General features: G+C 35.3%; 1 protein-coding gene across 6 annotated transcripts in view; it reads left to right on the plus strand.

Moving 5' to 3' along the window:
* LOC105831939 (E3 ubiquitin-protein ligase RNF220) overlaps positions 1-27,334 on the plus strand; it is a 201,940-nt gene that overhangs the window by 158,935 nt on the left and 15,671 nt on the right. For all 6 annotated transcript variants that reach the window (XM_036285609.1, XM_036285605.1, XM_036285604.1 and 3 more), the window contains 3 exons: positions 22,147-22,418; positions 24,178-24,442; positions 25,445-25,905. In XM_036285609.1, coding sequence (XP_036141502.1) covers positions 22,147-22,418; positions 24,178-24,442; positions 25,445-25,905 — 998 coding nt within the window. The remainder of the gene's footprint in view (positions 1-22,146; positions 22,419-24,177; positions 24,443-25,444; positions 25,906-27,334) is intronic.

A 27,334-nucleotide genomic window follows, 5' to 3' on the forward strand; every position in this document is an offset into this window, starting at 1 on the left:
CACCGCGCTTTATATAAGTGCTCCCTTCCTTCACCCCCACGCCCTCTCGACGCCCTTAACGGTTGCTGCGAGCACCCATCGACAACTTGGCAATCGCCTTGTTCGCTCACGCCGCGATTTATCTCGGTACGAGCGATCGAGAGCTTGCGGACGCTTCCTCCCTCTGTTACACCGTGTTTCTCCTTGCTGCATGCTTATGAATCCGTGTCGTTAGCTATGCTTGGTTGTTAAAATATAGTCCTAAGAGTTAAGTGTTACAGCTTGCGGATTGAACTTTTGAACGTTTATGTTCATCATTTCGACAATCTTTGCAGTTCTTATATTTCTTTAAATTCTGCTAAAGTGGAATTTGTAGATCAAAATTTTAGATTTTTATTGTCAAGAGATTCGTTAATTTTTAAATTTCCTTTTTTGAATTCCTTGATTCGAACTGTAAGTTTTCTTAATCGAATTTAGGTACTCCAAAGCTCTACTTGTTCTATGACTCTTGTGTGTGTATTGAACTTTGAAGAATTCGTTACTTTCTATACTCTTTAAAATATTATTAGACTCTTAATTGTGAGATTTTTAGACTTATATAATTGTGCGTCTTAAAAATCCTAAATATTTCTTAAATTCTGAATGTTAAATGCCTTCTATATATTTTGAAATCATCTTTAGTAGATCATCTTTAACGATCATCGCCTTCTCCTGACAGCCCCTATTTCGGACACGTCTCTCTCACCATTTGAGAACAGCAACAGCCTTTCGGTGCGTTCTTATCACTGACATCGACGTCGTTCCGACGAAATTCGGTGCGACGGGAGCTGCTCTTCCTGTTTCTCGTTACGTCGGGATTTACGCAAATTCTCGGGCGATAAATTCATTTCGACGATCCGCAATCTCGAGAGCGAATCACCTCGGGCGAATGAGGGAGCCACGACAACCTCCCTCCCTTTCTTTTCTCTCTCTCTCTCTCTCTCTCTCTCTCTCTCTCTCTCTCTCTCTCTCTGTCTCTCTCTCGTACTCACTCACTCATTCCCCGGGATTGGCACGCGTGTCTGCGTGCGTGCGTGCGTGCGTGCGTGCGTGCGTGCGTGCGGGTGGCCGGAAGGGCAGAGGATACAGGAACAAGCACAGAAGGCAGAAAGGAATGTCTATATGAAACGACCGACGGCGGACGCGGTGACGCGTGATTTTGCACATCGGCCAAAGGAAAGATTACCATCGCCCTGCTTTTTCCCAAAACTACAACCCTACGCTTCTCTCTCGATGTTCTCCCTCCCTCCCTCCCTCTCCTTCCCCCCTTCTCGTTCTCTCACTCCCGCATTTTGAAACGCTCTAGACGCTCCACTGTGTGCGCCGCCGGAAGATTCTTTGATATTAAGCGCGCGAGAGAGAGCTGGAGGGTCCTAAACGGCACATCGCGATACCCGCACGGCAGATGTACAAGGAAAACAGACGGGGATCAGCGAGATATTCCGCATTCTGAAATGTTGATATTGGCCATCGGCCACTCTCCTTGCGACATGATTTATTTATTTGTCTCATTTATTCGAACGCGAGGGAGAGAGAGGACTGGACCGCCAAGGAATTGACGATATTGTTGTTTAAACTTGTTGAATCAGTAAACGTGATACCCTGCAGGATATTGAATTAAAGCTATGTACGAATATAGTGACGTGCATATATGTACATACATATAATATTATGATTGAAGAATGTATTTATATTTTATCAAATATATCTGCATGTTTGCGGTAACACTGAAGTCTCGAATTCCAAGAGAATACCAACGTTTCTCGCATTAACGTTCTTAAAAGTTGCGCCTTGATGTCAAAAAATTATCTCCTACTTCGACTCGTGCACTCCACCCCTTTTAATGACAAAAAAGAAACCGAAGGCGACATCGACAGTGACATTTAAAATTCAAGTCTCACAAGTGGATGTTCCCTTATAAGATCGTCCAATTGCCAATTGAATGCCTCTCGCAATCGCATGCGTCTCTCGCGCGTCCGTCGAATGCGTCTCCGGCTCCTCCTTTTTCCGTCTCGTGTCTCGCAGCGGCCCATAAATCTCTTTCGAATTACCGGGCGGCCGTAGGGCCGCGTCGCTCTCCTCGCCTGCGATTGCAGGCGTACGCAGGTGACGTTTTTTGATCAGAGAGAGAGAGAGAGAGAGGAGAGACACGAGACTCTCCGCCTGTATCGCGCGGCTGTAAAAACGAATTAGACGACCCTCCGAGTTTTTCGCCTCGGTCCCGCGTAATACGTCTTCGTCCTCGTCTTCGGTCGTTTTCCCCTCGCGTCGCGCGCGATCGAGCGTCGTTTTACGTGCGAGCGCGACGTGAAATTCATACCCGTGCGCGATAACTCGCGGCGGGATACTCCTCGGGCTTATGTCCTTCGCGTAACGCATGTGCCTATACGTCGAGACGAGGGGGCGGGAGGGAGGGGACGAAAGTCTTCCTCCTTGTTCCCGACAAACGAGACTTCGGCAGGAGCGAAGAGGCGAGATGGGTAGATTCGGTATACGGAGGCTCCGAGGATACTACGGTATGCATGAAAGGACTCTCGTCCTCGGCCGACAGGCTCCTTTCGTACGAGTTGCACTTACCAGGGGTCCTACACCCTCGCTCTCTTATTACCCGTAACTGCCGAACTTATGGCACGGTATCTAGCGGAACCTGCAGACAATCCTGCAGACTATTGCCGTTGTCTATGAACGGTAGAGACTATCCGGGATACGCCTTCACCTCGTATCATCTCGACTGTTATTAATATTATCCATACCCGATCCGATTTTGTAGAAAAAATAATAAGAAAATATCAGAAACAAAAAGGGAGAAATAGATTGGAAAGTTTGGTGATGTAAAGCAACACACTTATTACTACAAGTAAAACTTTTGTGATGTAGAACGAAAATTGTGTTTACTGGACAATTTCATTTAATTCTAATTAATTTCTAAGTGAATATCGAGTAACAAAAATATCCTGTTTTAAATTTAAAAATTATTTATGTATGAGTATTTTATATTACTTTATTTTTTTTTATGTCACTGCTTATTCTCCGAAAAGCAGTAACAAGCAGAGCTATGCATTACTGCCAATTAATACAATTATATTAAAAAGACGAATACGAAAAGAGCAATAGAATGAAATATGCACGGTTGCAACATTTTACTTCCTTGTACATCACTATACCTGTCTAATTCTACATTTTTTTTTTCCTAATATTATATACAGAATATACATATTCTAATTCATCTCGATGCCAAGTAATGTAAGGTTTCTCATAGCGTGAAGTGGACAACCGACATTAAAATATGATATGCCGGATACGCGACAGTTACATTCATGCTATATCGCCCGTTTTATTTCCTATAAATTGCAGCTTCCAAGTTGCACCCTAGTGTTTAATTCTATACTGCACACCAATTTAGGGTAGATAGGAAGAGATAAAATATGCGTAACGCTATACAAAAATTCATATTAAAGATTATGACGCAGATTGAAAGTAATAGAAGATTAGGAAAGGCATTTTATTTTGTCGTAACTCTTTTATACTTTCTTTACATCACTATAAAGTAATTTTATCTTTTCTTAACATTTGAGTTATAATTCTGAAACGCTTGACAGACGATTTTTGTACACGATTGTAAAGCTCAGCTAACAACTGACTTTCGCGGAAATCCCCGAAGGAATGCAACGTAATCGTCGAGAACAAGTCGTTATAACTTTCATTATGCGCGTTTAAACCGGTTAATTGTTAAGACCGCATGCTTCCATTGTTTTCATGGCTTAAGTTATTAATGAAATGAGTAGGCCGCCGCCCTTAGGGTGTCCGGGTATCATCATAAGCGAGGAAAGTCCTTCTCGACGATCAATTTAATTACTTTTTTATGTACTCTGACATTTTTGCGATATTAAATATCGATAATTTTTTTAAAATTTGTATTTATAATAATAGAATCTCTTCTAAATATTTAAATACTACAATAATTCTAATTTGTTTAATAATTTATGCAGTGTAATATTAATCTTGCAACACAATTGATAGAAACGTTTAAGAAAATAGGCAGAACAATCATTGACTTGTCATTTTGCTGCTTTATATTGTTATTAAAACGAATAAATCGCAGCAGATTTCGCCTTTCACTTTGCCAGCGGCGCACCTGTCGACCTGGCGATACCGATCTTAATTGAGTGCTTCATTACTCAAAGACTTATCGCGTGAGGCGTGCAAAAAAGTGCCAAAGCGGCAAGCGTCGAAAGATGTGCGGCGGTGATACGTTAACGCAATATCCGGCGCAACAAGCGAGAATATTAACATACAAGTGAAACCGGCAGAGAATTCGCGGCCTAATTAACATGGAAATATTATCTGCCCACAAATCACACAGGGACTCAGTTTTTTCGATCTTTTTGTTATTCGCAGAAGTTGTGCGACTCCGGCCGGGAAACGTATTAAATTAATTCGCGCGGTTTTATACATTACATCGCGAGACTAAGAAAAAGCTAAGAATTGCATTAATTGCACATCAGGAAGGTCTATAATTAGCAAGACAATGTAGAATTTATAAACTTGATTCTGTAGCGATACATTTACACCAGAGTGTATTACAGTTTTTATTACTTTTAATGTTATTAATATTACGAAAAAGAGATCGTATTATATAAAAATTAAAATGTTTTAGATATATTTTTAAGTGGCGCACTGATAAAAAAAATTATTTGTATATAACTACAATTGAATATTAAATAATTAGTTAGAAAATTATTGGAAACTCCATTTTTATAGTTATTACTATAATGTTATTATAATGCTAGTAAACATGCAAAGTGTTACACTGACAAAAAATGTTATTAATGTAGATATAAATTGCATTGAAAATGAGAGCCATTTTCGTATCAACTATGTAATAATAATAATAATAATATGATGATAATTTATAATCTATTTTTTTGTCAGTGTACATAACACTTTATGTCATCATTATTAATATTATAATAGAAATAATTAAAAACAGGAGCTTCTTATCATAATTATTTTAACATTCAATTATAGTCATATGTATTAGATACAAATGTCAACTTTTCTTTCAATATAAAGGAAAACATGAATCAAGGACATAAATTGAATAACTCTCTTTCACATTGGAATTCAACTTTTTTCCACATGCGAAAATATAAATATCCTGACTGTGCCAGTCGTTCAAGAAAGAGCCGAAACGAGCGACTTGGCGATTTCTTTTTCTTAGTATGTCACTCACCTTATCCTTAGCGAAAAAGGGAACGTAAAATCGCTGTTAAAAGCGGCTCGAACCGGCTCTAAAAATACGCGCGCGCGCAACGATATGGAGCATAATATAAAATAATTGTCCGATTGCTGCGTTCGATTTTTTTAAGGTGGTCCCACGATTCGACGACTTATCGTTCGCGTATCGGTGTCGTTTGAATTTTACTGCCAGCCGACAATATATTTCTCTTGCGTCTGGCAGGTGATGCGACAAATACTTTTCTCGCTTAGGTTGACTGGCGCTGACTGACGCCGTAGTTAAAAGAAACCAGTTCTTAAATATGTCAGAGAGGATCATCCGAGTCATCGCCGAGCAGTCCTACGCTGATCTACAGGCTCCTTCAGAATTGCGATTGGTGAACATGAAAATTGTTGTTTACGCGCAACGTAATATAATATGCATGGAGGACTTTTTTTTTTTTTTTTTATTTTATTTACCCTTAAAGTTATGGTAATCGTGAAACAATGTAAGCTTTTGAAAGATTTTTTACTATAATTTTAATAAAATGTCGTATAATTTAGTAAAATTTAAATAAAACTTTTATTGATAAAATATTTATCTAATTTATTTAATACAATTGTAATAAATCGTAGGAAAGTTATAGTGTTTTATTAATCTAAATTTTACTACATTAAATTTTATAATTAAGGTAAAATTCTTTAAAGTCTATCTTCGAAATTGTTTACAATTATACCATGATTTTAGAGAATAAAATTTGCTCCGTATGTTTATAATGCTATTGTTTTTTTACAAAATTCATTTTATTCATTTACTTGTGAATATTTATCTTTTACATATATATCACTATACTATGTGAAGTAAACGATATCATAAATATTATACATATGAAAAAAATTTGCGCTAATGTTAAAGTATTAAATATATTACAAGAGACTCGTATTATCAGTCGTCTTTGATTTTTCGTCAAGACGATAATTGTTGATCGTCTAATATAAAATTTTCCTTTAATTTCCGCGACCACGTATTAGAATCCGCACATTCGCCATTTCACTTTCCCGAGTTTTACGTATGAAGCAGCCTGTACAAAAACCTAAAGCGTCCACTTACTTAGTCCTTTACCTGCGGCAACGCGAAACACCTCTTAAAGCGCACGGGTTATTAAAACCGCATCCGCGAAACGACAGTGGAACTTTTAATAACCACTAAATGCTAGGATTTACGCGCAAACTCGCTAAAAAGGTAATATTTAAAAAGATAATATTTGTAAACTTGGATTTTGTGCGTTTAATTAAACAAACGGCCTTTCGCCGCCGAATGATTACAGCTTGCCGCATGATAATTAGGATCATGCGAGACATGTCCTGTGTGGAGGTCAAGTTGTATATAATGATAATTAAATCGATTATTATGCGAGTTTTATCACCGAAATTGTGCAGTTAAAACCGTTTAAAAACCAAAAAAATGATATTAGAGAAAGAGAAATTGAATTTTTTTTCCAAGTGGCAATGAAATGTCAGTATTGAATTCTGGCGTGGTTTTGCTACTGAAACCGAAAAATGGATACTAGTATTAAAATAACAGTGTCATAGTATACCAATATGTGAATCGATAATACTGCCAGTTGATGTTCTCAGCAGGAAAGTAATTATTTATAATTCCATTATTACTACACTTACTTTTTACATTTTAAACCTATTTACTAATTACAGTTGCGTATGTATACATTCTTCTATTTAATCTTTAGTTATAGCTGTATACTATATTTTAAGTGATCCATATCTCCCAGTACGGTACTCAGTGCTAAAAGAGTTGTAATACTAAAGTTGTTACTGAGCCAATATCTCACCTTGTATTGAATTTCTACTTGGGCTTGAAATAAAACTGATAATTCTCTTTCGTAATATCCCCGTGAAATAAAATCTAACTTCTTGCTCTCCGTTTTATAGCAATATTAATTAAGAAAATTTCTCAAGAGAGACCCAAGTGCCAAACGGCTCAATATATCACCTGGCCGTTGCTCGCAAATAAACGTTGCGGCAGTCGGGGTGCTGGAAAAGCGATCGCGCTCGTTAAGGCGCGCCTCTCGGGGCCTCCGAACTGGGAAACCGCGAGGTATAAAATCGCGACTACTCGCGATGTAAATTTAACGTTTAGTGCTAATTAAATGATCCTTAACCCCCGCGATCCTCGCCTGGATACACTTGTAATAATTGCTCCTCGTCACGCTGCAGGCCCTTTAGTGCCCCGTGTCGTGTCCCCACCTGTCGCCGCGGGGCACCAACGACGATACGTCTGCGGAACGTTATGCCTAAAGCCGAATTTACACGGTCCACTCTCGACGATCGTCCCGGGAGTAAATTACACAAAATAAACATATCGAACGAGTCTTTATGACCGCATTAGTCACAATTACATGAAAAGTGGCATTGTAAAAAGGCTTTTAATTCTTCAAATGCTTTATATCGCATTACGTTTTACCATACACCCGGCGTAAATAACTTTAAGAACTGGTCCTCGTATAAATAGTAGATGTAGTTAAGGTTTGAACAGGTACTCAGGAAAAATCCGATAATAGTACTCCTCCCGCTGCGCGTGTCCCGTTTGTACGATAAATATCGACATAATATCGGGTTGTTTCACGACCAAAATGTCGGATTTTTTTTTTTTTATAAGCTTGACGAACCGTGATAAGAATATTTGTGTGTTTAATACTGTTAGGAGATATTTAGCTGTTTTGCACAATATTACATTTATTCCGAATTTGCAGGAGGCATTATTTACTGAGAGTGATTTTTGTATTTTTAGCTCTTAAAATACACTTCGATGTATATTCATTTCATTATTTTTTAACGTGAAACAGATAAAATATTTATTTTCCTTGATTGCATTGTGCAGTTGGATTATATGGCAATGAAATATATGATGTGCGAATTGTCGTATATTCCATATATGGAATATATGACAATTCGCACGTGGTAACATACATACATACAATGTGAAGATTTAAAAGAGATACCGAGAATAACAGAACTACGGTGTTTTTCTCTTGCATTACCAAGAAATGACATAAGTTTTATAACGCTTGAATGGTCAAGATTAATATCGTTATACACGAGAGAACATTTACTTATGTGCATCGTTAGTCGACGAGTTCTTTTAATCTTTGGTTGAGAATCATCGCTGGAAGTCCATGATTTTTAACGTGTATCAGGTTTTCGCTATTCCAAGTATTTCCGTTTTCCTATAGATTGTCATGCATCGTCGAAACGCAGATTGAGAGTTCTGTGAATAACCGAGGGGAATTGACGTTCCATCTTCCGTTAATCCTGATTCTATCGTTAATGAATGCTGACGTGGATATTGGCAATTTCGTGAAATGTACATTTGCAGGAGATGTGTCATTGTATAATTTAGTTTAAACAGTCTATACTTTTCACATAAATTTTTATTTGATTTGATTAATTATATTTTACTTTGACACATTTGCATAGCTTTTTTTTTTACTCTGTTTATAAATAGCACGATATAATTAAAATTTGAAACACTCGACACAATTTCTTGAAAATATAGTTTCGTATATTTATTTGATTAATTTACATCTCCATTAGCGGCGTGATTGGTCGCCACAAATTTATGTTCTAACTGTCCAGAACATGCCGTTTTTAAGAGTTAACAATAATTTAATCCGACGGCGTAAAATGGAAGACCGATCTAATGGTTGATGTAATTGCCGTCGTCGTTGAAAGAGCGATTAATTATTTTCATCGGTTGCCTGCCGGTATAACATCCGCGTTCGATAATGTTCAATCTTGCAGAGATGCATACGTTAATTCTATAATTTTATTTAATCGTACTCTTTCTCGAAACTTTGCCAGTGTGGCTTTCACCATTATTGACATTTGTACATGGTTCCTCATGCACGCGTAATAGACACGTAAAAGTTTCAAGATTAATGTCAGACAATGTGAAACTTGAAAATTGCTTAATATGAATATATTTTTTAACACAACTTTGGCACACAGTCTGTGGCAATATTTAGAATATTACATCAAGAATATTAGTATCAAATAATAATAAGTAATAATTTTATTTAATAATTGTTGTTTCATATATAAGATAATTTTTTTTTTCTTTTCTATATATATGCTTATAATATAGATTTTTAATTCCAGTCTATGTACTGAAGAGATTATGTATTAGATATTTTATCATTTTAAGCCTATACTCGATTGAACAACATATTAACACGTTAACCTTTCAATCAAAAAAACATAATACCACCTTCTCCTCTATCATAATAGTCGTTTAAAAAGTTATAATATGATTGTTATTTAGAAATGCTCATTTTTGGTTGAATATTATTGATATTGTTATTTCTGTGTAATAATTTTTCTTGTAACAATAAAAACTATTATTAAATAATTTTAATAAGAATATATTTTTCTTTATAAAGTTATACAAGGTTTCTTGGTATAAGCAAAATTATGTTCGTTTAACACACTGTTTTGTTTTACAATTAGTATTTACATCTTGTAAAGAAAGGTATTCTTAGAATAAGAATAATTTTTTATGTATGCTATATTAATTACGTCTTTTCATATATGAATTTTTTATTAGTTATGATTATTAATTAGAGACCTTCAAAACAGATTGCATTTTTTTTCTCTACAAATATTTGCATATACAATTTAAGAGGAAGGAGCTTAAAATACATGTCAGGGTGTTCTTTAATTTTTATATTAAACTACACACACGATTTATTCTAATAAAATCATTAAAAAAAAGGTTGCGTCCTCGGGCGAATAAATCTCCCGTTGACGAAGATGTCACGCATGGGACACGAGGACACGCGCGTCCATCCCTGGTACTCGGGAGGGTGACTTGCTCGCGCTTTCGACTTACGGAGCCCATAACCCACGCCATCGAGACGACAACAGTTGCGGTTAAATGCCTGACACCCGGTGGCCGCATCGAAATTCGGCTCCGCGTAACTCTTTCGGCTCCACACGACTCGCGAAAGGGGTGGAGGGACCTCCAGGATTCTCGCTCGTGGCGCTCGAGGGCGAACTCAGTTATTTAATTAAAACCGGATTACAGCGTGGCGGTGCCACACGCCGCCGTTACAAGTGCCCACCGTACATCTGTAACCACCGGCGGCACCGATATATACTAATTGCTATATCCGGATTAAACGCGCGTAAATGCTGCATCGCCCACGCCGGGCTAATTACCCGCAGTTTGTATTTCGCCGGAGTTGAGCGCGCGGTTGAATTTTTGACGGCCGCGAAATCCGAGACGCGCGCAAAAAATCGACGGGTCCGACACAAATTCGCGAAATAGACTCGTCGTTCTACGGGGCAATATCGAGAATTTCAGCTTATTCGAACTACATATTCGTTGATTGTCATTTGCAGTATCTGGTTTCAATTTAAACCTAAATTTGTTGAGTTAATATTTGTCTCGCTCTTCTTTTTACGACTTTCAACTTAAAATCCTTTAAGAAATTGTTAAGAGTTTTCAAATTATATTATATCCTTGAAATCGTGAATTTTTTGCATGAAATTTTGGTACCCGGTGAAATTTTTATCGAGCTTTGCTCTCAACTTAAAATTTTATCATTTCTTTTCCGTCAAAGTTGTATCTTTGATCAATTTTTCTTGATGCGAAATCGATCGAGAGCAATACATCTGGTAGACACAGACAGAATAGATTGTTATATGCCATATTTAATTGATGGTTTTCTTTTAGTATCTTTTTTAATTTAATATTCATATTCAACTGTTCTTTGTGATTGTATGACTGAACAACACTAAAAAGTATAAGACAAATTTTATTTTAAAAACTGTGTTGAAATATTCTTTAATTTTATTTTCTAATCATATAGAATTTTGAATGAAACTCCTAGAAAAACGGCGAATTTTCAGGGAGTTTTTAAAACTAAAAATTATGCAATAATATAATTTTGACATCTTTTGTAGTTCCATCATAAATTTTAAGCATTATGGCTGTTTTATTTTATTTTCGTAAAAATTCTTTCTTTACATTATCTACACTTTTGTCGTCAAAATTCATATGGATCAAGGAGTATCATAATTATCAGAAGAGAAGGGAGGGAGCGATTCCTGTCACGAGGTTCGAAAATTCAGACTGCAGGCTTCCATCCCCGCTGGCAAAAGCAGCGGCTTCACCCCTTCGCAGGCGCGGCAGCGCGCCTCGCTGCCGCCCTTCGAGTTCGCGTTGATGTTCTCTATTAAATCAAAGAGGCATTCAGATGGCGACCGATGCGCCAGGAATCCAAATCGAGGCCATAAACCCCCGAAAGGCAACGCTCCAATTGCAGCCAAATGTCTCTCGTCCCGCCATTACGCGGCCGTCCCCCGCGAAATTGCAGCTGGTGTGTGCTCGCGACCTCAAAAGCAAATTCTTTCCTTCGATCCAGAAAACGATCACTGACACGAAGCATTCTAGCTTATTCGACAGTGGAAACGTAGGTAGATTTCTACGTAATTATCTTTGGCAATCAGCATTGGAGAAATTATTATTATCTCTTCGCGCGATCACCAAATCGTCGCAGCTCGCGACGCGCGATTATTTTTCCAATTGAAACACTCGGGCGGAGAATGTCCCTTTCAATAAAGGCAGGAAAACGGAATATCGAGTACAGCGAACGCGGACATAAATTTGCGAGCGCATCTAATTGAAAGGGGAAAAGAAGAACAGAGTTCACGCAGACGCTCCGCTTGAGGAAGGATACGAAGAGGGGGTGGGAGGGGGGGAGGGGGAGAAAGAGAAATACGAGATGCGGGGTCAGGAAAGGAGGAGTGTCTGCCGGACTGCTCCTCCATGGGATATGTTAAACTGCTCGAGGATGCCGGCATTCCCCGGATAAACGACAGGAGAACGCGCGTGGCGCGTTCCGGAAACGAGATTCCATAAAAGAGGAGCGCCCGTGCGAATTTCAAGTATTAGATTGCCCCGTGCGTTGCTTTTCGCACGCTTTATACTCGTTTACTAGTTCGATGCTGCGAAGGCGCCTCGCAATACTTCCACGAGATGTTATTGCTTCTCACCGATGCTCCTCCATAATGTTTATTATATACATTTCTTTCCTACGGTCTTCCTGAAACTCTCTTCATCCGATCGTCTTGTTTTTAATCTTGAAATCACAGTGCTCAAATAATTGCATTAATTAAGTTACTTTAATTTCTTTTCGAGTGTTACTTTTTTAATTTTTCTATAAACTAATTAACGTAATTAAATTTGTTAAAATTAACGAAACACAAATACCTCTTTGTCTTGAAATAACTAAGCGGACAACAATTTCGTCTCACCTCATTAACGATTACGAACATTATGAATGATACCATTGAATTATGCGATCGTTGGTTACAAATAATTAAATACCGTTCCTTTGAATAGATGTCGATCTGCGAAAGTATACTCGATTGTTCTATTTCTCCAGAAATTGATGTGATCGACGTTTCATTTGATTGGCAATAGTCCACATTCGCCTCAGATTATATTAGTGAGCTGAGAATAATGAATCACTCGGGTCGTCTTTTCTCAACTTCCTCTTGCTATTAAAAGCAAACGTATTCTTACTTATCGTACGAACAAAATACAATTGTAATGTAAAAGTAATAACTTGATCGTATTAAATTCACCTAATTTTACGTTAGCGAAAACCAATGTAATTTGAAATATTGAAAGTGGATGGTAATAATATAAAGTGAAGATAATAAATATATTATCTTGGATTTTAATTAACTACTATAAAAAATGTATCACACAAAAAATATAATAAGTGCAAATAAATTTGGATTGTAAAAAAAACAATGATATTTAATCACGAATTGTATTTATATATTGACTATAAAGAGATGATTATATAATTTATAAAATAATGTTACATATAATTACAAATTTTGGGAAGGAAATATATTATTATTTTGTTGCTTAAAAGAGATATTTAATTTCAAATATCCGGGATTCGTCGATCAATCATGCGCAGGCTCTTTCCTTAATCCACAAAGGCGTAATGTCGGCTTCGAAGGAAGCTCGTCATGACCTTATCACCGTTATCAACGGTCGTTGGAACGTCAAAGGGGGTGATTCGCGTTTAAGAACCTCCGTCTGCTGACATAATTAACGGAAGCAACGTCGTTTTCTCGCGAAGTGGTTTGCAGGGGGCGTTTGCGAAAATAAAAAGAGAATCCCGTGGGAGGAGAAAGAAAAGAACGAGATGTCGACAGCTGGCTAAGCCAACGGTTCTTTCATATCTCCATCTCATTCGTTTTTCTCGCAGTGCGCCCTCCATTCTTGTCGCCTTTGCAGTATCTGTACTCTACGTCTTATCGCGTGGGCTCCGCGTTTCCGTGAAATGTTTTCACCTTTACAAGTTAGGGAATTCTTGAAAACGCCATGTGTGACGAGGTTTTCCAGTTTTCTCTTCTTCTCCCTCCCTTCTCTCTTTCTCTTTCTCTCTCTCTCTCTCTTTCTCTGGAAATTATTTTTGCTTTGCACATTTTTATTGAATTGGAGAAACACGACATATCTGCTATAATATTTCTCTAATGACAGTTTTCACACTCTTTATGTGCGAAAATAAAAAGGCAGAAAACTGCAGGAGCGCATGAAAGGTTAGGCGTGTAAACAGTTCAACTTTTTATTTAACTTTTTTGTAATAAAATTCTATTTGTAATTGTGGGAAAATTTTAAAATAGTCTGATGCTAATAGAAACATTTTAGGAGAACCGCAAAAGGAGAACGGAAATTTTTTAGTTGACCGTCGAGATTCCATTTGCCTCCGATTTCTTTCATCGTGAATCTTTTTTTTTCCAACTAAAGGACAATACCATCGCTATTCCCGCGTTCTCTCGCGAGACTATCTCTCCAGCCGTGACCATAACTACGCCATCATTTACACTTAGCCCCCTTTAGAACGACACCGGGGTGGCCCCGAGATAGAGCGGTCGCGTATCTTTAATTAAAAGAGGCGCTCACCATCTACTTACCCCGACGCCGAAATAAAAAGACGCGACCGTGTGTACGGGAGGGGGAGGGAGGAAAAGTGTCGCGATATTAAAGCACCGCGCGCGTGCGCGAGTCTGAAAGGCTTGGGGTAAATAAAGATGTTACATCGTTTTCTTAACGGCCAATCGAGGTGGAGATAAGGACCCGCGCGCTCAGCTGATTCGGTGTATCCTCTTCTTCCCCATTTACTCAATCGGACTTTCTCATTATCTCTCGCAGTCGTTTAATTTAATCTAAAAATATATATAACGTCGTAAAAAGGGGTGAATAAAGTTAGTTTTGGAATTGATATATTTGCCTGATGATTTTCTTACGATTCCTTATTTTTCACAATAAAATAAAAGATGTGAGGTGTCCATTATGCTCATTTGAATTATGAAATTAATGATATAAGATTTTACGTTTATTTTTTTTTCTGTAAGATTATTGCATTAGTCGCTGAAAAATTATCAATAAATTATTGTTTAAGAAAAATAGTAAAATAATGCTAATTAATTAAATTTATTTACAGATTTTATTTTAATATTTTTTTTATTTGGAAATGTAATTGTTGTTTTTATTACTTAATTGGCTAGTTTAATTTTTTATTTGATCTTTGTCTGGTGCAGTGATACCTTAAAACGATGCAAATCAACTTATCGCACTATTTTGACATGCCTATGGTACAAATTTTTAATTTTTTGAAGGCAATCCATATTTTTTAATACAATCTCATATTTTGTGTCTCTTCTGTTTGCATTAATTTGTCCATTATGTTATTGAAATATTAAAGATAAAATATAGTTAATATATAATATAAATGTTAAAATAAAATATAATTGTATTAATATGTTGAACGATAATAAATTCACAAGAGTGAAAAAGTGCGAGAAATGAAGATAAGATTGCAAGATATCTAACAAAACTCAAAAAGATTATGCTTGCTCATTATCTTTTTTCAGTCAGCGTTGTTAGAAAAAGGACAATATTCAAATAAAAACTGAAATATTGTCTGTAAAGAACATTTTGTTTTTTTTACTTAAACCGTCCAGAACATTTTTGCATCGCCGTGATCGAAAATTTATTTGTTATTCATTTCTTTACATATTTTTAACTTGTGCATTCTTAGTTTTTTGTTTTGTCTCTTATCCGTATTACAAAGTCTTCATTACGAAACGATCCTCTCAATCATATTTGCATTACATTCCGATATAACATTACAACTTAATATTTGTGATCTTTAATAATGTTAATTTCAGCTTTGTTAAAATTTTAGTTTTACGATTATGATTTTAAATCAAAATTTTTTGTTCTTTTTAATTCAGCACGTCACAGAATATCTCTGAAAAATGATTCGCGTGAAATATACAAATTTTGTTAATTTTACAGGATTTTATATGCCGTTACGTCTACACATGTCGACACATGTTAAACATTTATATTTATAACATTACAAAATCTTATTCGAATATTGCGCTTTTTGTTTCCTCATTTTTTTGATTACCGGCCTGTATCGCAAACCTTTATTTGTCCGTATAAAAGTGCCACACTTAATGAGGCTGCTATGCGGACAAAACGCGAAAATTACACAAACGCAATTATAGACACTATCGAATAATGTCCGCGTCCGCCAGAGAAAATCACGGCGGAATCATCCAATTAACGAAATACCTAATTTTCAATGAAATTCCCATTATACTGCATGCATGCGAGGATAAGCTTTAATATTAAAGCATTTTATTAAAATGTAAAATATTAAAACACTGTAATGCATCCAGTGCTCGTCAAATAGCGTCCGTGTTTGTACTGCAAACGTTTCGTGCGCATTTGCAGCTCGGAAACAAATTATATCATTTCCTACCCCTGCTTACCGCCATCGCAATCGGTAAATATTCCACCCGTGCAAGCAAGAATTTAAAAGTCATCACCAACCATAGTTGATGACATTTATCGATATTATAATATTGAGGACATAATGAGAATAAGCGTTATATGTCATTACTTTCGTGATAAAAAGAATTTATTATAATATATAATATTCCCTTTGACTCTTTTATTAATATATTAATTTATAGAGATTTCTGTATTGTGTTATAATTATAGTCATAAAGTGTGATAACAGATTCAAATATAAGTTAATAGTTGATGCATAGTTATTAATTTGCGAATTTATGATTAAAAAAATAAAATATTATGAATTTTGTTAAAATTATATAATTTTTTATATTGTTGTGAGTGATACACCTCACACCTAAAGATAAAAACGGTGTCAATGACACATATCACGAGTGACATAAGTCGGTCAGCTGCACCGGTCAGTATCGAGCGTTATTGCGCGAGATACTGCTCGAGATTAACGTAATGCTCCTTAGACAGCACTTGTTGTCTAATCAGATTCTTTGGACCACTGACCCGAACTACTCCGAGTTGAAGTTCCGAACCACATTCTACACTTTGTCACGACACTTTGCTTTGCGGGATCGTGATTGCGTGATTGCGGGGTAAAGCCACGAAGCGTTACAATGTAAAAAGTGTAAAATCAGTGTAAAAAGGAACAATAAATTAAATTGTTAACTTCACTAACAATAAGTGTGATGTGTGTGACTTCAACCCTCCTGTAGAAAGATCTTTGGCAGCAATCCCTTGTGTGCCTCAAATCCCGGGGTACAATAATATTACTTGTTAAAAAAACCAAATGTACTTTGTTTTTTTTCCGAAATATGAATTGTAAATTATTTTTTACATGTATTTTTTAATTGTAGAAAGTAGATTTATTATTTAAAAATCTGCTAATAAATCTCTTTTAAGGAGGCAGCTTTATCTTCTCAAATATTATTATTACATAGAAGAATAAAATAATAAAGCACTTGTATAAAAGTAATAAAATAGTTTTTTTTTTACGTTAAGGGGACTTACCGATCTCAGAAGAGAGAGAGGACAAATAAAAAAATTTTAATAATTTTTTGTTCAAATACAAAGAAAAATTTTTTTGAAAATTTTTAACTATATTGTTATATTATTTAATTACAAAAAAAAATTTTTTAATTGATTTATGCAATTTATCATATAAATATGTATTATCAAAAAAAGTGCTGAAAATCGCTGGCGGAAAGAATTCCGGTCGAATGAATCGTCTAAAAAAAATAAATAAATAAAAAAGATTATTAATTTGGGGAAAAAGGCTCCAGTATAGACTAAAATGAAGAATTTTGACCGAAAAAATCAGAAAATGGCGAATGTTTTTCCAAGAAACCTTGTTTTCGTAAAAAAAAAGTTAAAAACTTTAGAAATTGTTAACCAATCGTTATGATTTTAGTCTATACTGGAGCCACAGATATGTACTACAACATATTAAAAAATCAAAACAATTGGTCGAGTAGTTTTTTTAATTTTTTCCGCGAAAAAATGCAGTTTTGAGAAAAATCGCGTTTAAAGTTTTAAAATACAAATTTTTTGTAAAAAAATTACGTTTAATCAGCTATGCCTGGTGCATTCGTTCTTCCTCCTCGTATTGTTCCTCCTGCTTAAAATCGATTTTTTGAAGATTTGAGACCGATAAGTCTCCTTAAGAGTGCCAGTGTATTTGATATATAAACAAGCTCTTTTCTCTCTTTCCGGAAACCGCGAGAACATTGCGAGTCCCATCGTCTATTTTTACAAGTCGACTTTTGAGAGTCAAGATTTGTGAGGGCGAGGGATGTTCCTGTCTTTGCACGGTCGACACGAAACATTTGTTGCGATCAAATCCTCGTGGCTATGGGCAAATTGTCTTTTGTCAAGAACACAGATGTCAAGAGCACGCTGAATTGTCTTTTGTCAAATCAAATACGAGTAAGTCACTCGCTCTCGGGTTATTTAAAAAGATAAAAATGTAATAATTATAGAGTAATTTGTTTTATTTTGTCATTACACTTCTATATTTCTCCACACGACACGATCTATTTTTTAATATATATGTCTAATTTCACTCATGTAATACCTATAATATTTAATTTAATTATATTAATATATTTTAAAGTATATACGAATTTATTTATGTAGAATAATAGAATCGCAAAGAATTCACAAAAGACTGAGACAAAGTCCTCGAATACAAATTAGTAATTTTGAGTTGTTCACGACAATTATTTTACAAGGGAAGAAAGAATTTTTTTAAAGACGTTATTTAGGTCATTGGAAAATAGTCGCAGATGCAAGCGCCTTGATAGCACGATTATTTTCGTATACGTCTATGGAATTTATGTCAGGAAGTAATGTTTTTTCTGATTCATATTTTTGCTTCTATTGCTTATATTATCAACACTACTTCACTGCAAATGTAAGCAAAACATAACTCTGAATTAAAGTGAATACATTACTATGTATAACCTATGAGGTAATAGGTATGATTAACAGATAAATAATAAAACAATATGTTATTGTTTGTAATTATATTCACGTATTCAAATTAGATTGTATAATACACATAAGTAAATTATCCAAAAAATAATGTGTTTATTATTTTTCAAACTTTTAACTAAAATTTCTGTAGAATAATTGAATTGATTATTTGAAAAATAGTTTTGTCAAAATTGAAATATTAAAGAGTTTATATAAAATTAGAAAAGTTAAATCACAATTTTCTTTTAAATATCTAATTTTTGATAAAAATTAACATTGTTTTTTACATGGCTGATTGAATTATGATTAATACATAATTAATTATTTTTTTAAATATAATAATTTTAAAAATTTTATGTGTAAATATCAATTAGTAAAAATATACTATAAAAGAGAAGGAGAGAACAATTTTCAGTTAAAAAGTAATTGCTAAAGTAATATCTGTTCAGCTGTGGCGTCGTCGAGAAATCTCATTAAAAAGCAAAAACGCTCATTGAAAATTACAACGCTGATTAAAGCTTTCGAGAGCTTTCGACTGGCATGTTTATTACCGGAAGGAAGAGGCGTTTTTAAACGTGATAATTCGATTTATCACTCGTGACATCGATATCGTCGTATAGGTAGACATGCCTGCCTAACTAGATTTCCGCGATATCGTTCGTCAATCTACCCAATCTATTTATGGCCATTTGCAGCAGACGAAGAGCGATTTATTATTACAGGGAAGTGTAATTGGGGGATTTTATCGTGTGAGTAACGAGAATAATTTTGATACGACGATAATTTGAAAACCTACTTGAAGTAAGACAAACAACATAATTTGAAGCATAATAAATATATGTATAAAAATTATTGCAATACTTCTTAAAAAAATTTTTTTTTCTAAAATATCATAGCTCTGCGAGTATTATAACAGATAAATTTTACTTTCTTACATTGAAAAATAATATTTTCTTTTTTACGTATAAATTTTTTCACGTTTTAAAAAATTTTATTTGTAAATTTGAAAACAATAATATTTAATTATATATATTTTTACTTGTGTGATGTACATTTTTAGTTTTGTTGCAAAAAAAATTATTACAAAACATAAACAGTATAAAAGTGCTACACCATCTGGAAACACACACTTTATAGTTTTTAAAGTCTAACTTTTAGTTTTTGTTTAAGAAATTTATTAAAAAACAAAGTAAAATGTTAATTTTGGTGACCTTTTTTTATATACATATATTTAAAGTCAATTAATTGCACGGAGAAACATTTTTCTAAAACATTGTGGAATGGTTTAACGAATAAGTGAAAGACACTCGTCATAAGAACATAATTTCCGAAAATAATTACCCATAATATGACTGATAAATCTCATTCCCTCTTTCGAATCGACTTTCTTCATCTCGTCGTCGCGACATTCATTCTGCCGACTTCCGTTACCCGATGTTGCCTGTGCAACCCGCAAGGTAGACTGTAATTATGACTCAGGAATTTCAACGTACATGCAAAGTGCATATGTACATTCACGTGTCGCCAACTTTACGTTATTTTATCGCTTGGTCTCAGTAGCTTACATTTGATAAAACTCGAAGCAACCAATTATGTAAAGTCTAGACGTATCCCTTACGGTCAATTAAGAAACAAAAATCTGCCCCACAGCTTTTAGAGACAAAATGCTACAATTTAGATAAATAAAGATTGATGTACGTGACTTAAAAATTAATTTAATAATTAATAATAACGAAGAAGGAAATTATATAACTGTATAATTTGCTGAAGTATTTTATAGAATTTGATATTTTGAATTGAATATTTTGATAATTTATATTTAAAGTTAATAAAATCGGTTAGAGGACAAATCCATTAACGTAACCATGCATCATTTCTCTTATAGATTAACTTATTTTTTAATATATCTCAAAGACAGTAAATATGGTATATTCGCTATATCTTTATATTATCCCGTTATCATCGCGTTATTATGTAAATCAAGGTACAATTTTAAACGGTCGTAAAGACTATTTTAGCACGACGTACTGGTCATACGATGTAAACGGAATTTCAGCGTGCTTCCCGAGGGCCTCTAAGCGTAAATTCCAATATATGACAAATGTCCGGTGCGATCGGTCTATAAATCGCTTCTAAATAATTCCGCGCCTTTACGCCTATAGTCGATAAATAAATTTGAATAACATTTGAGTTGTAACGTTTATCCTTAAGAAGGACCGGCATACTTAGATTTCAATTTAGATTTAAGCGCGTCTCGACGAAGCCGAGGACTCGGGATGCCGGAAAGCGTCGGCCGCTTCGCCGCGCCGCGCCGAGGATAAACCGTTTATCGAATAAAACCCGATGGTATTCGCTGACGGATGCTCGTCACCGATCCGCGACCCTGGTCTCAACCTTCCCCGTCCCTCCGGACGGCTATCGCGCACCTCGCGATAATAAATATTTACCGTCGTGTAAAGGCCTTTCGGCATTCTCTTGCAGCGCGCGGCGACGTTATGAAGCCACCTTGAGATACGGGCGATTAACGCGTAATTAAAATCAACCGGCGGGAATCCGGCACGTCGGCACCGCGAACTTTTCCTATAAGTTTATGCATTTACCTCGGCGGCCGGCAGGGTAAACCGCTAAAATAACCGCGGCGCAGGCAGGCGACGAGCTTTCGCAATTAATTATGCATTCCCGTCGGAGTGCGTCTGCCTCGCGCGCGCGAGCCTCGAAGACAGAAGTATCTCGCTGGATTGCAACTTTTTCCCTCGCCCGCCTTCCGTTCTCCCCTCCTTTACCTTTCCTCCCCCCCCTCCTCTCCCCTTTTATCCGCCGTTTTACGGGGCAATAAATTGCGAGTAAACGAGCCGGACCGCGTTGACCTACGACGGCGGTGGTTTTCGTTTCGCGGCTCATTTCTGGGCTTAATGCGGACGAGGCTCGACGTCGTCGTGGAAAGTAATTACTACGCGAGTTGAATACTTTTTAAATCGCATTAGCTGACTATGCTTCTTCCAAGATGCGGTGCGGCGATCCCATTTCTCGGGCGCGCCAACAACTAGCTGGCTGAATCCTCACTTCCGGGGACATCAAAGGCATCCTTCAAATGCGTTTAATTGTCAAATAAGAGGGAATTTCTTTCTTTTCATTCCGTTTTCCTTCTCGACGAAAATTATTTCACAGACAATACTTTCTATTGACGCACAGAAACGGTGAATATATACTGTCGTAATGATACTTTTTTTTTTAACGAATTAGAATTGCTCCAAGTAACATCAATTACATCCTAAACTATCCTTATTACTTGCAACTGATTATGAGTTATAACTAGAGAAGAGTAATCATAATTGAGAACTAGTTGAGAGAGGGAGGCATTTAAAATATAATGCATCTTTTTTGATATTTTGGGAAATTATCAATAAATAGTTATTTCAAGTATAAAAATTTACTCGATAGAATCTGTAGAAGCGATACCATCCTGATGTTAAATAAAACTGTTTTAATCGTAATTTGAATTCCTTTTCTTTCAGGCAAGAAAAAATTCCCCTCGGACCCATCCTGCTGCCCGGTATGTGGGGTAACGGTGAGACCTCAAGAGCTGGAGCAACATTTTGCTCAAGAGCTCGATCGATTGTATAAGGTCTCCTCGGCATCTTCAAGACCTCGACCCTCGAGGTCGACCTTACCACCGACACATCCTCAAGATCATCCCCATGGTCCGATGCTGCACGCCCCATCGGCGGCGGATGGCACTCCTCAGGGTAGATGGGAGACATACAAAAGAATCAAAGCCAACAGACAGGTAATGCATTCTTTATTTCCTGTTTTAATCATTTATCGTTCACATGGTATTTCATCCCTAATCTTTCGAAGAACATTGCATTTTAACAAGATAAAAAAGTGTTTACTACAATAATGAGTATAACAGCTCGTATTTGCAAAGTAATAAAAAGAAATAAAAGGCTCATAAATGAGCAAAATAAGACATACATAAAAAAATAAATTTATTTTCAATTAAATATAAAATTGAACTGACGTTTCGATTTATTTAGTCTTCTTCAGCCGCGTAAGAGAGATGTATTAATATTAATCAAGAAAAGGCCAAAATATAAATATAAATTTAGAAAATGATTATAGAGAACAGAATCGTGTCGAAGGTTACATCAAGAACTTAACAAGTCACTTAAGATAAAAGTAAAAATATATAATATTAGTGCCCGTAATCACAATAATAAAATATTGAAATGTCAGTAAACAAAAAGAGATGCATAATTGTCTGTATAGAAAACTTTTTGATATTAAATTAGAATCCAGTCCGATTTCTCAAAAGAAATTTTAAATTTTAGTTGGGAAATCTGTGAAGATTCAAGCCAGAAGTGTAATGTTTCGTACTTGACTTTAATTGAGAAATTTGAACAAATCCCATTAATTTTCCCCAAAATTTGTTACATTTTATTTTATATATTTCAGATCCGAGCAAAGTATTGAAACACTTTAAATATTTATACTTTAAAAGTGTAAATATTTAAGAACTTTAAATATTGAAAGTGTAAAGAATTACCTGTAATTAGATTTTTTAATAAGAAATACTTTCTTTTTAATTCTAATAATTCTAATAATTTAGTTTTAATAATTACAAAACTTATAAAATTAATGCTTTTCAATCGCTAAGACAATACATTTTATTAAATGTTGATGATGGAGGCACTAACAGATTTAACTTTAGCAATTTGGATCGTCGGTTAATTATTAACCCTCAGAGAATACACATAAAAAAACTTCTGATTTTGGGACACATGGGTTTCTCTAACCTCATGGTTTTTATTTACGTATATCTCTGATTTAAATGAACCAATTTTAAACCATTTTTTTCAATCGATAGTTTAAAATCTGAAGAAAAAGAATTTTTCAGTTAAAAAGCCAAAGAAGTTACAGCACAAGAGATATTTAACAAAAACTAAAAGTAGATTCTCTGAAATGCCACATCTTTGAAAATTTATCCGGGTTACGCTATTCCTTGATGGTTAACTATAATAAATATAATGTCTGTTTTTTATCGTCGTGCTGCAATTTCTTTTACTTATTAAAATATTTATAAAATATTGATAATGTTAATTACAATAATAACATTGAAATATTGGTAATATTATATACATAAAAAATTACATATTCAATACATGTAATTATTTTTTTATTCTGAACTCAATCATGTAGTTTAGTAAATTATAAAAATGAGATTCCTTATTTGATTTCATATAAATAATATACTGATTTTAACCATGAAAAAGAAGCTATTTTCTGCACTGTTTCTAAATATATATTGATTCTAAATATTTATAAAAATCGATTTTCTAATTGTAGTGCGATTTACGTAAAAGAGAAAAATTTGGAACATTTGAATAAATTTAAGCTGTATTTGAAAAGATCTTGGGAAATTTCTGTGCAGGTGACTCTTTTCCTTGCCACGTGAAAATAGGTTAAGTCTTCATTAGAATATAAAGTATGTATTGTAATTATTAATTATAGTAAGGATATGCGCATTACTATTTTTTAATGCGCAGGCCAGAATACGCGTTAAGAATCGGAAGCGAAAAGCGGACGAGGCGTCGTGTCCGGTTTGCAGCGAGAGACTATCGGGCACCCCGGAGGAGTTGAATCAGCACGTTGACCGATGCCTGAACAAGCAGAATAACGGGAATCCCGCCGGGCAAAACGCGAATGACGAGGAGGAGGTCGACGTCGAGGGCGACCCTGAGTACGAGGAGTACGAGTGGGCCGGCCAGACAAGAGTGCGCGCCACTTCCATGCTTGTCGGTGGATTTTCCGGTGAGCTCATTTACGGCGCCAAATTACACGCACATTTATTATGATACGCGCAGAAATGTGCAAATATTTGTATCAAATTTGCGGCCATTAAGCTCGTATAATGCACGATTTTATATTTACTTAAAAACGCCGGGTCAATAGGACGTTAAATCTATTTATGTGGAAGGATAAAACATAAATGCGCGTTTGATAATTGCAAATTGTACGACAGAAGTTGAATAAACATGTATTGATTAGCATTTAATTAATTTGTTTTTTATAAAAAAACTTTTTTTTTTAAATATAAAGTATGATATTATAACAGTATTTGAATTTCTATTGTAAAAATTATTTCTATAGCAAACATTTTATAAAAAAATACTTCATATCAATTACAAATTTAGAGATTTTCCTAGATAACTTAGATGTCTAGAAAAATTACTTTGGCATTATATTCCGAAAATAGTAGAAATACATTAAATGACAGATCTTAGACTTATGATTTCATATATGTATAGTTGTAGTTAACCTTCCCTTTCTAACAAATAATACAATCTTTTTTACATATTATATTTTTAGAGATATATTTGTGTGGATTAGTGTTTTCATGAAAAATTCTCGGAAATTTTGAAAAAAAAAAAAAAGATTTTTTGCTGTATTTGTTTTTAAGATAATGTCACCTTTAACGTCCTTTACGTCAATGATTTTGAAATTTTTTTCACATTTACAAGTTCTAATAAGTAAGTAATTAATTAATAAAATTTTCTGTCATTATCGCTGTCATATTTTTTGTGTTTTTCTAAAAAATAATAGAAAAAAAAATTTTTTTCAATTGTTTTTTTTTTCTGGAAAATTAAAAACATTTGTGTAGATTATAATAGAATAAAAAAATCTTTGATTTAGGGTGAAAAAGACCATTATTGTAAAATTTTAAAAAATTGCCCGCTAACACGTGTTTTCAGCTTCTCAAATTTTCACTACTACGTACTCGTGTTGAGAGATCGCCGTTTCTCTGCTCCGCAGCCGCAGGCCTCGCCACTTCCTCGAGCAACCGTAGCGGTAACAGGGGCGGGGGCGGCAATCAAGAGGACGAAGACGTAGATCTGGTAGTCGATGGCGATGATGCCGCCGAGTTTGGTCCAGCCCAGTACTCCGAAGCGGACGTGGTCGCGCCGCGAGTCGACGGCACGCCACGCGAGCAGAAGGAACGGGACGCGCTTCGCGAGGCCGTCATCTCCCCGAACGCGCCACACACGCCGCAGCAGCTAACCCCCGATTCCGGACTGACGGCGCAGGGCCTGGTCGAGGTGAAGCCGGAGCCGGGCGCCGCGACGCCCGTCGCCCAACAAAACGATCCCGACGAGGGTGCCTCCGTGTCGCCCAGAAGGGACGGCGACACACCAGTCGTTGAGGCCTTGCGCGGCCGCATCCGCGAGCTTGAGGCCGAGATGCGCGGACAGCCCTTCAAATGTCTCATCTGCATGGTGAGTTAATCAGTTTCAACAAATGTAAATAATGCTAGATTTATGAATCGCGTCTCTGACTTAGGAGACACCGTGACAATCGAGCATTTACTTTCCAATAGCAGCGAATTCGATTGCGAATTTTATTGTGCAAAGTGTTCAAGGTAGATTACTTTTTGCTTTTGGGTTTCAAAAATTAATTATTATTTTTTGTACTTCTTAATAGTTTGAGTCTTGAGAGAGAAAGCAGATTAAGGAAAAATTTTATTCGCTTCTATAATATATTTGAAAGCGAGGAGGAAATAACAAGACAAACAATAACAATGTATAACGAAACATCACGTTTACAAGGATTGACTGCCTAAGAATTTATTAAACAAGTAAGAAATTAGATTTAAAGAGTAAATTGAGGATGGCCGAAACCAATGTGCCGAAACGTTTGTACATAAAATATTTAAATGTAATGAAATACAGAACTAGCAAATAACACTTCGCTTTTGCTTTATACCCATTTATTCTGTTAATGTTATTATTTCGCTATTAAGAGCCATTTATACACATGTACAATTATTTGAAAAATTTTTAAAAAATTTTATTATAATTCACAAAATAAGCATGTTTTGACTGTAGTATTATTTAAAAGTTATCAAAATTTAAAAATTAAAGGTTTCTTAAATTCATTTTTTTACTAACTACATAACAACAAAAAAGTTTGATTGGGTATATCCGAATTTTCGTTATCAAGAAACTGCAAAAAGAAAACAATGAAAAATTTGTAATAGCTTATAATGGTAGTTTAAGTGAAGATGCATGGCTGTATTTTAGTACAATTTTAAGTAAATAATTTTTAAACGAGTAAATGGATGAAGTAAGTCCAAATAAACATTTGCACGAATATTTATTAGAGTTTTATCAGAATATACAGAAAAATTCAATTTATTATGAAATTTGTAATGCTATTTTCTCATCAAATTTGCAAATCCATAATCAAAAAGGCCGTGTAGACACGAGAAGTGCGCGTTTGATCGCGCCGTATTGTTGCCACTTTTCCGCGATGCTGATTAGTTTTCTCGCTTAATTTACTTCGTGTTGTGAAAGTTGTAATGTGACAGTTTAGTTAATACTTACAGACGCGCGCTGCGTGTTAGTCCACTTTGTTACTGTTTTATTGTTGCCGCTTTTCCGCGATGCTGATTGGTTCTCTCAATGCGCTTACTTTATGTTGTGAGAGTAACTGTTATTGCGATTGAATTTTGACAGCTGTCAAATTTATATAGATAGTTATCTATGCCATTACCGTTGTAATTTATTTTTAAAAAATAAAAAATAAAAAGTTAAGTAGCACGCGCTAAGCGTGCATCTGTGGTGTCTAGTAAGTAAGTATTAAGAAATACAATTTTATATATGTGAATTAAGAGCAAACGAATTAAATAATTTTTAAACCAATAAG

The sequence above is a fragment of the Monomorium pharaonis genome, chromosome 4 (assembly GCF_013373865.1).
Source record: "Monomorium pharaonis isolate MP-MQ-018 chromosome 4, ASM1337386v2, whole genome shotgun sequence".
NCBI classification, from domain to species: domain Eukaryota; kingdom Metazoa; phylum Arthropoda; class Insecta; order Hymenoptera; family Formicidae; genus Monomorium; species Monomorium pharaonis.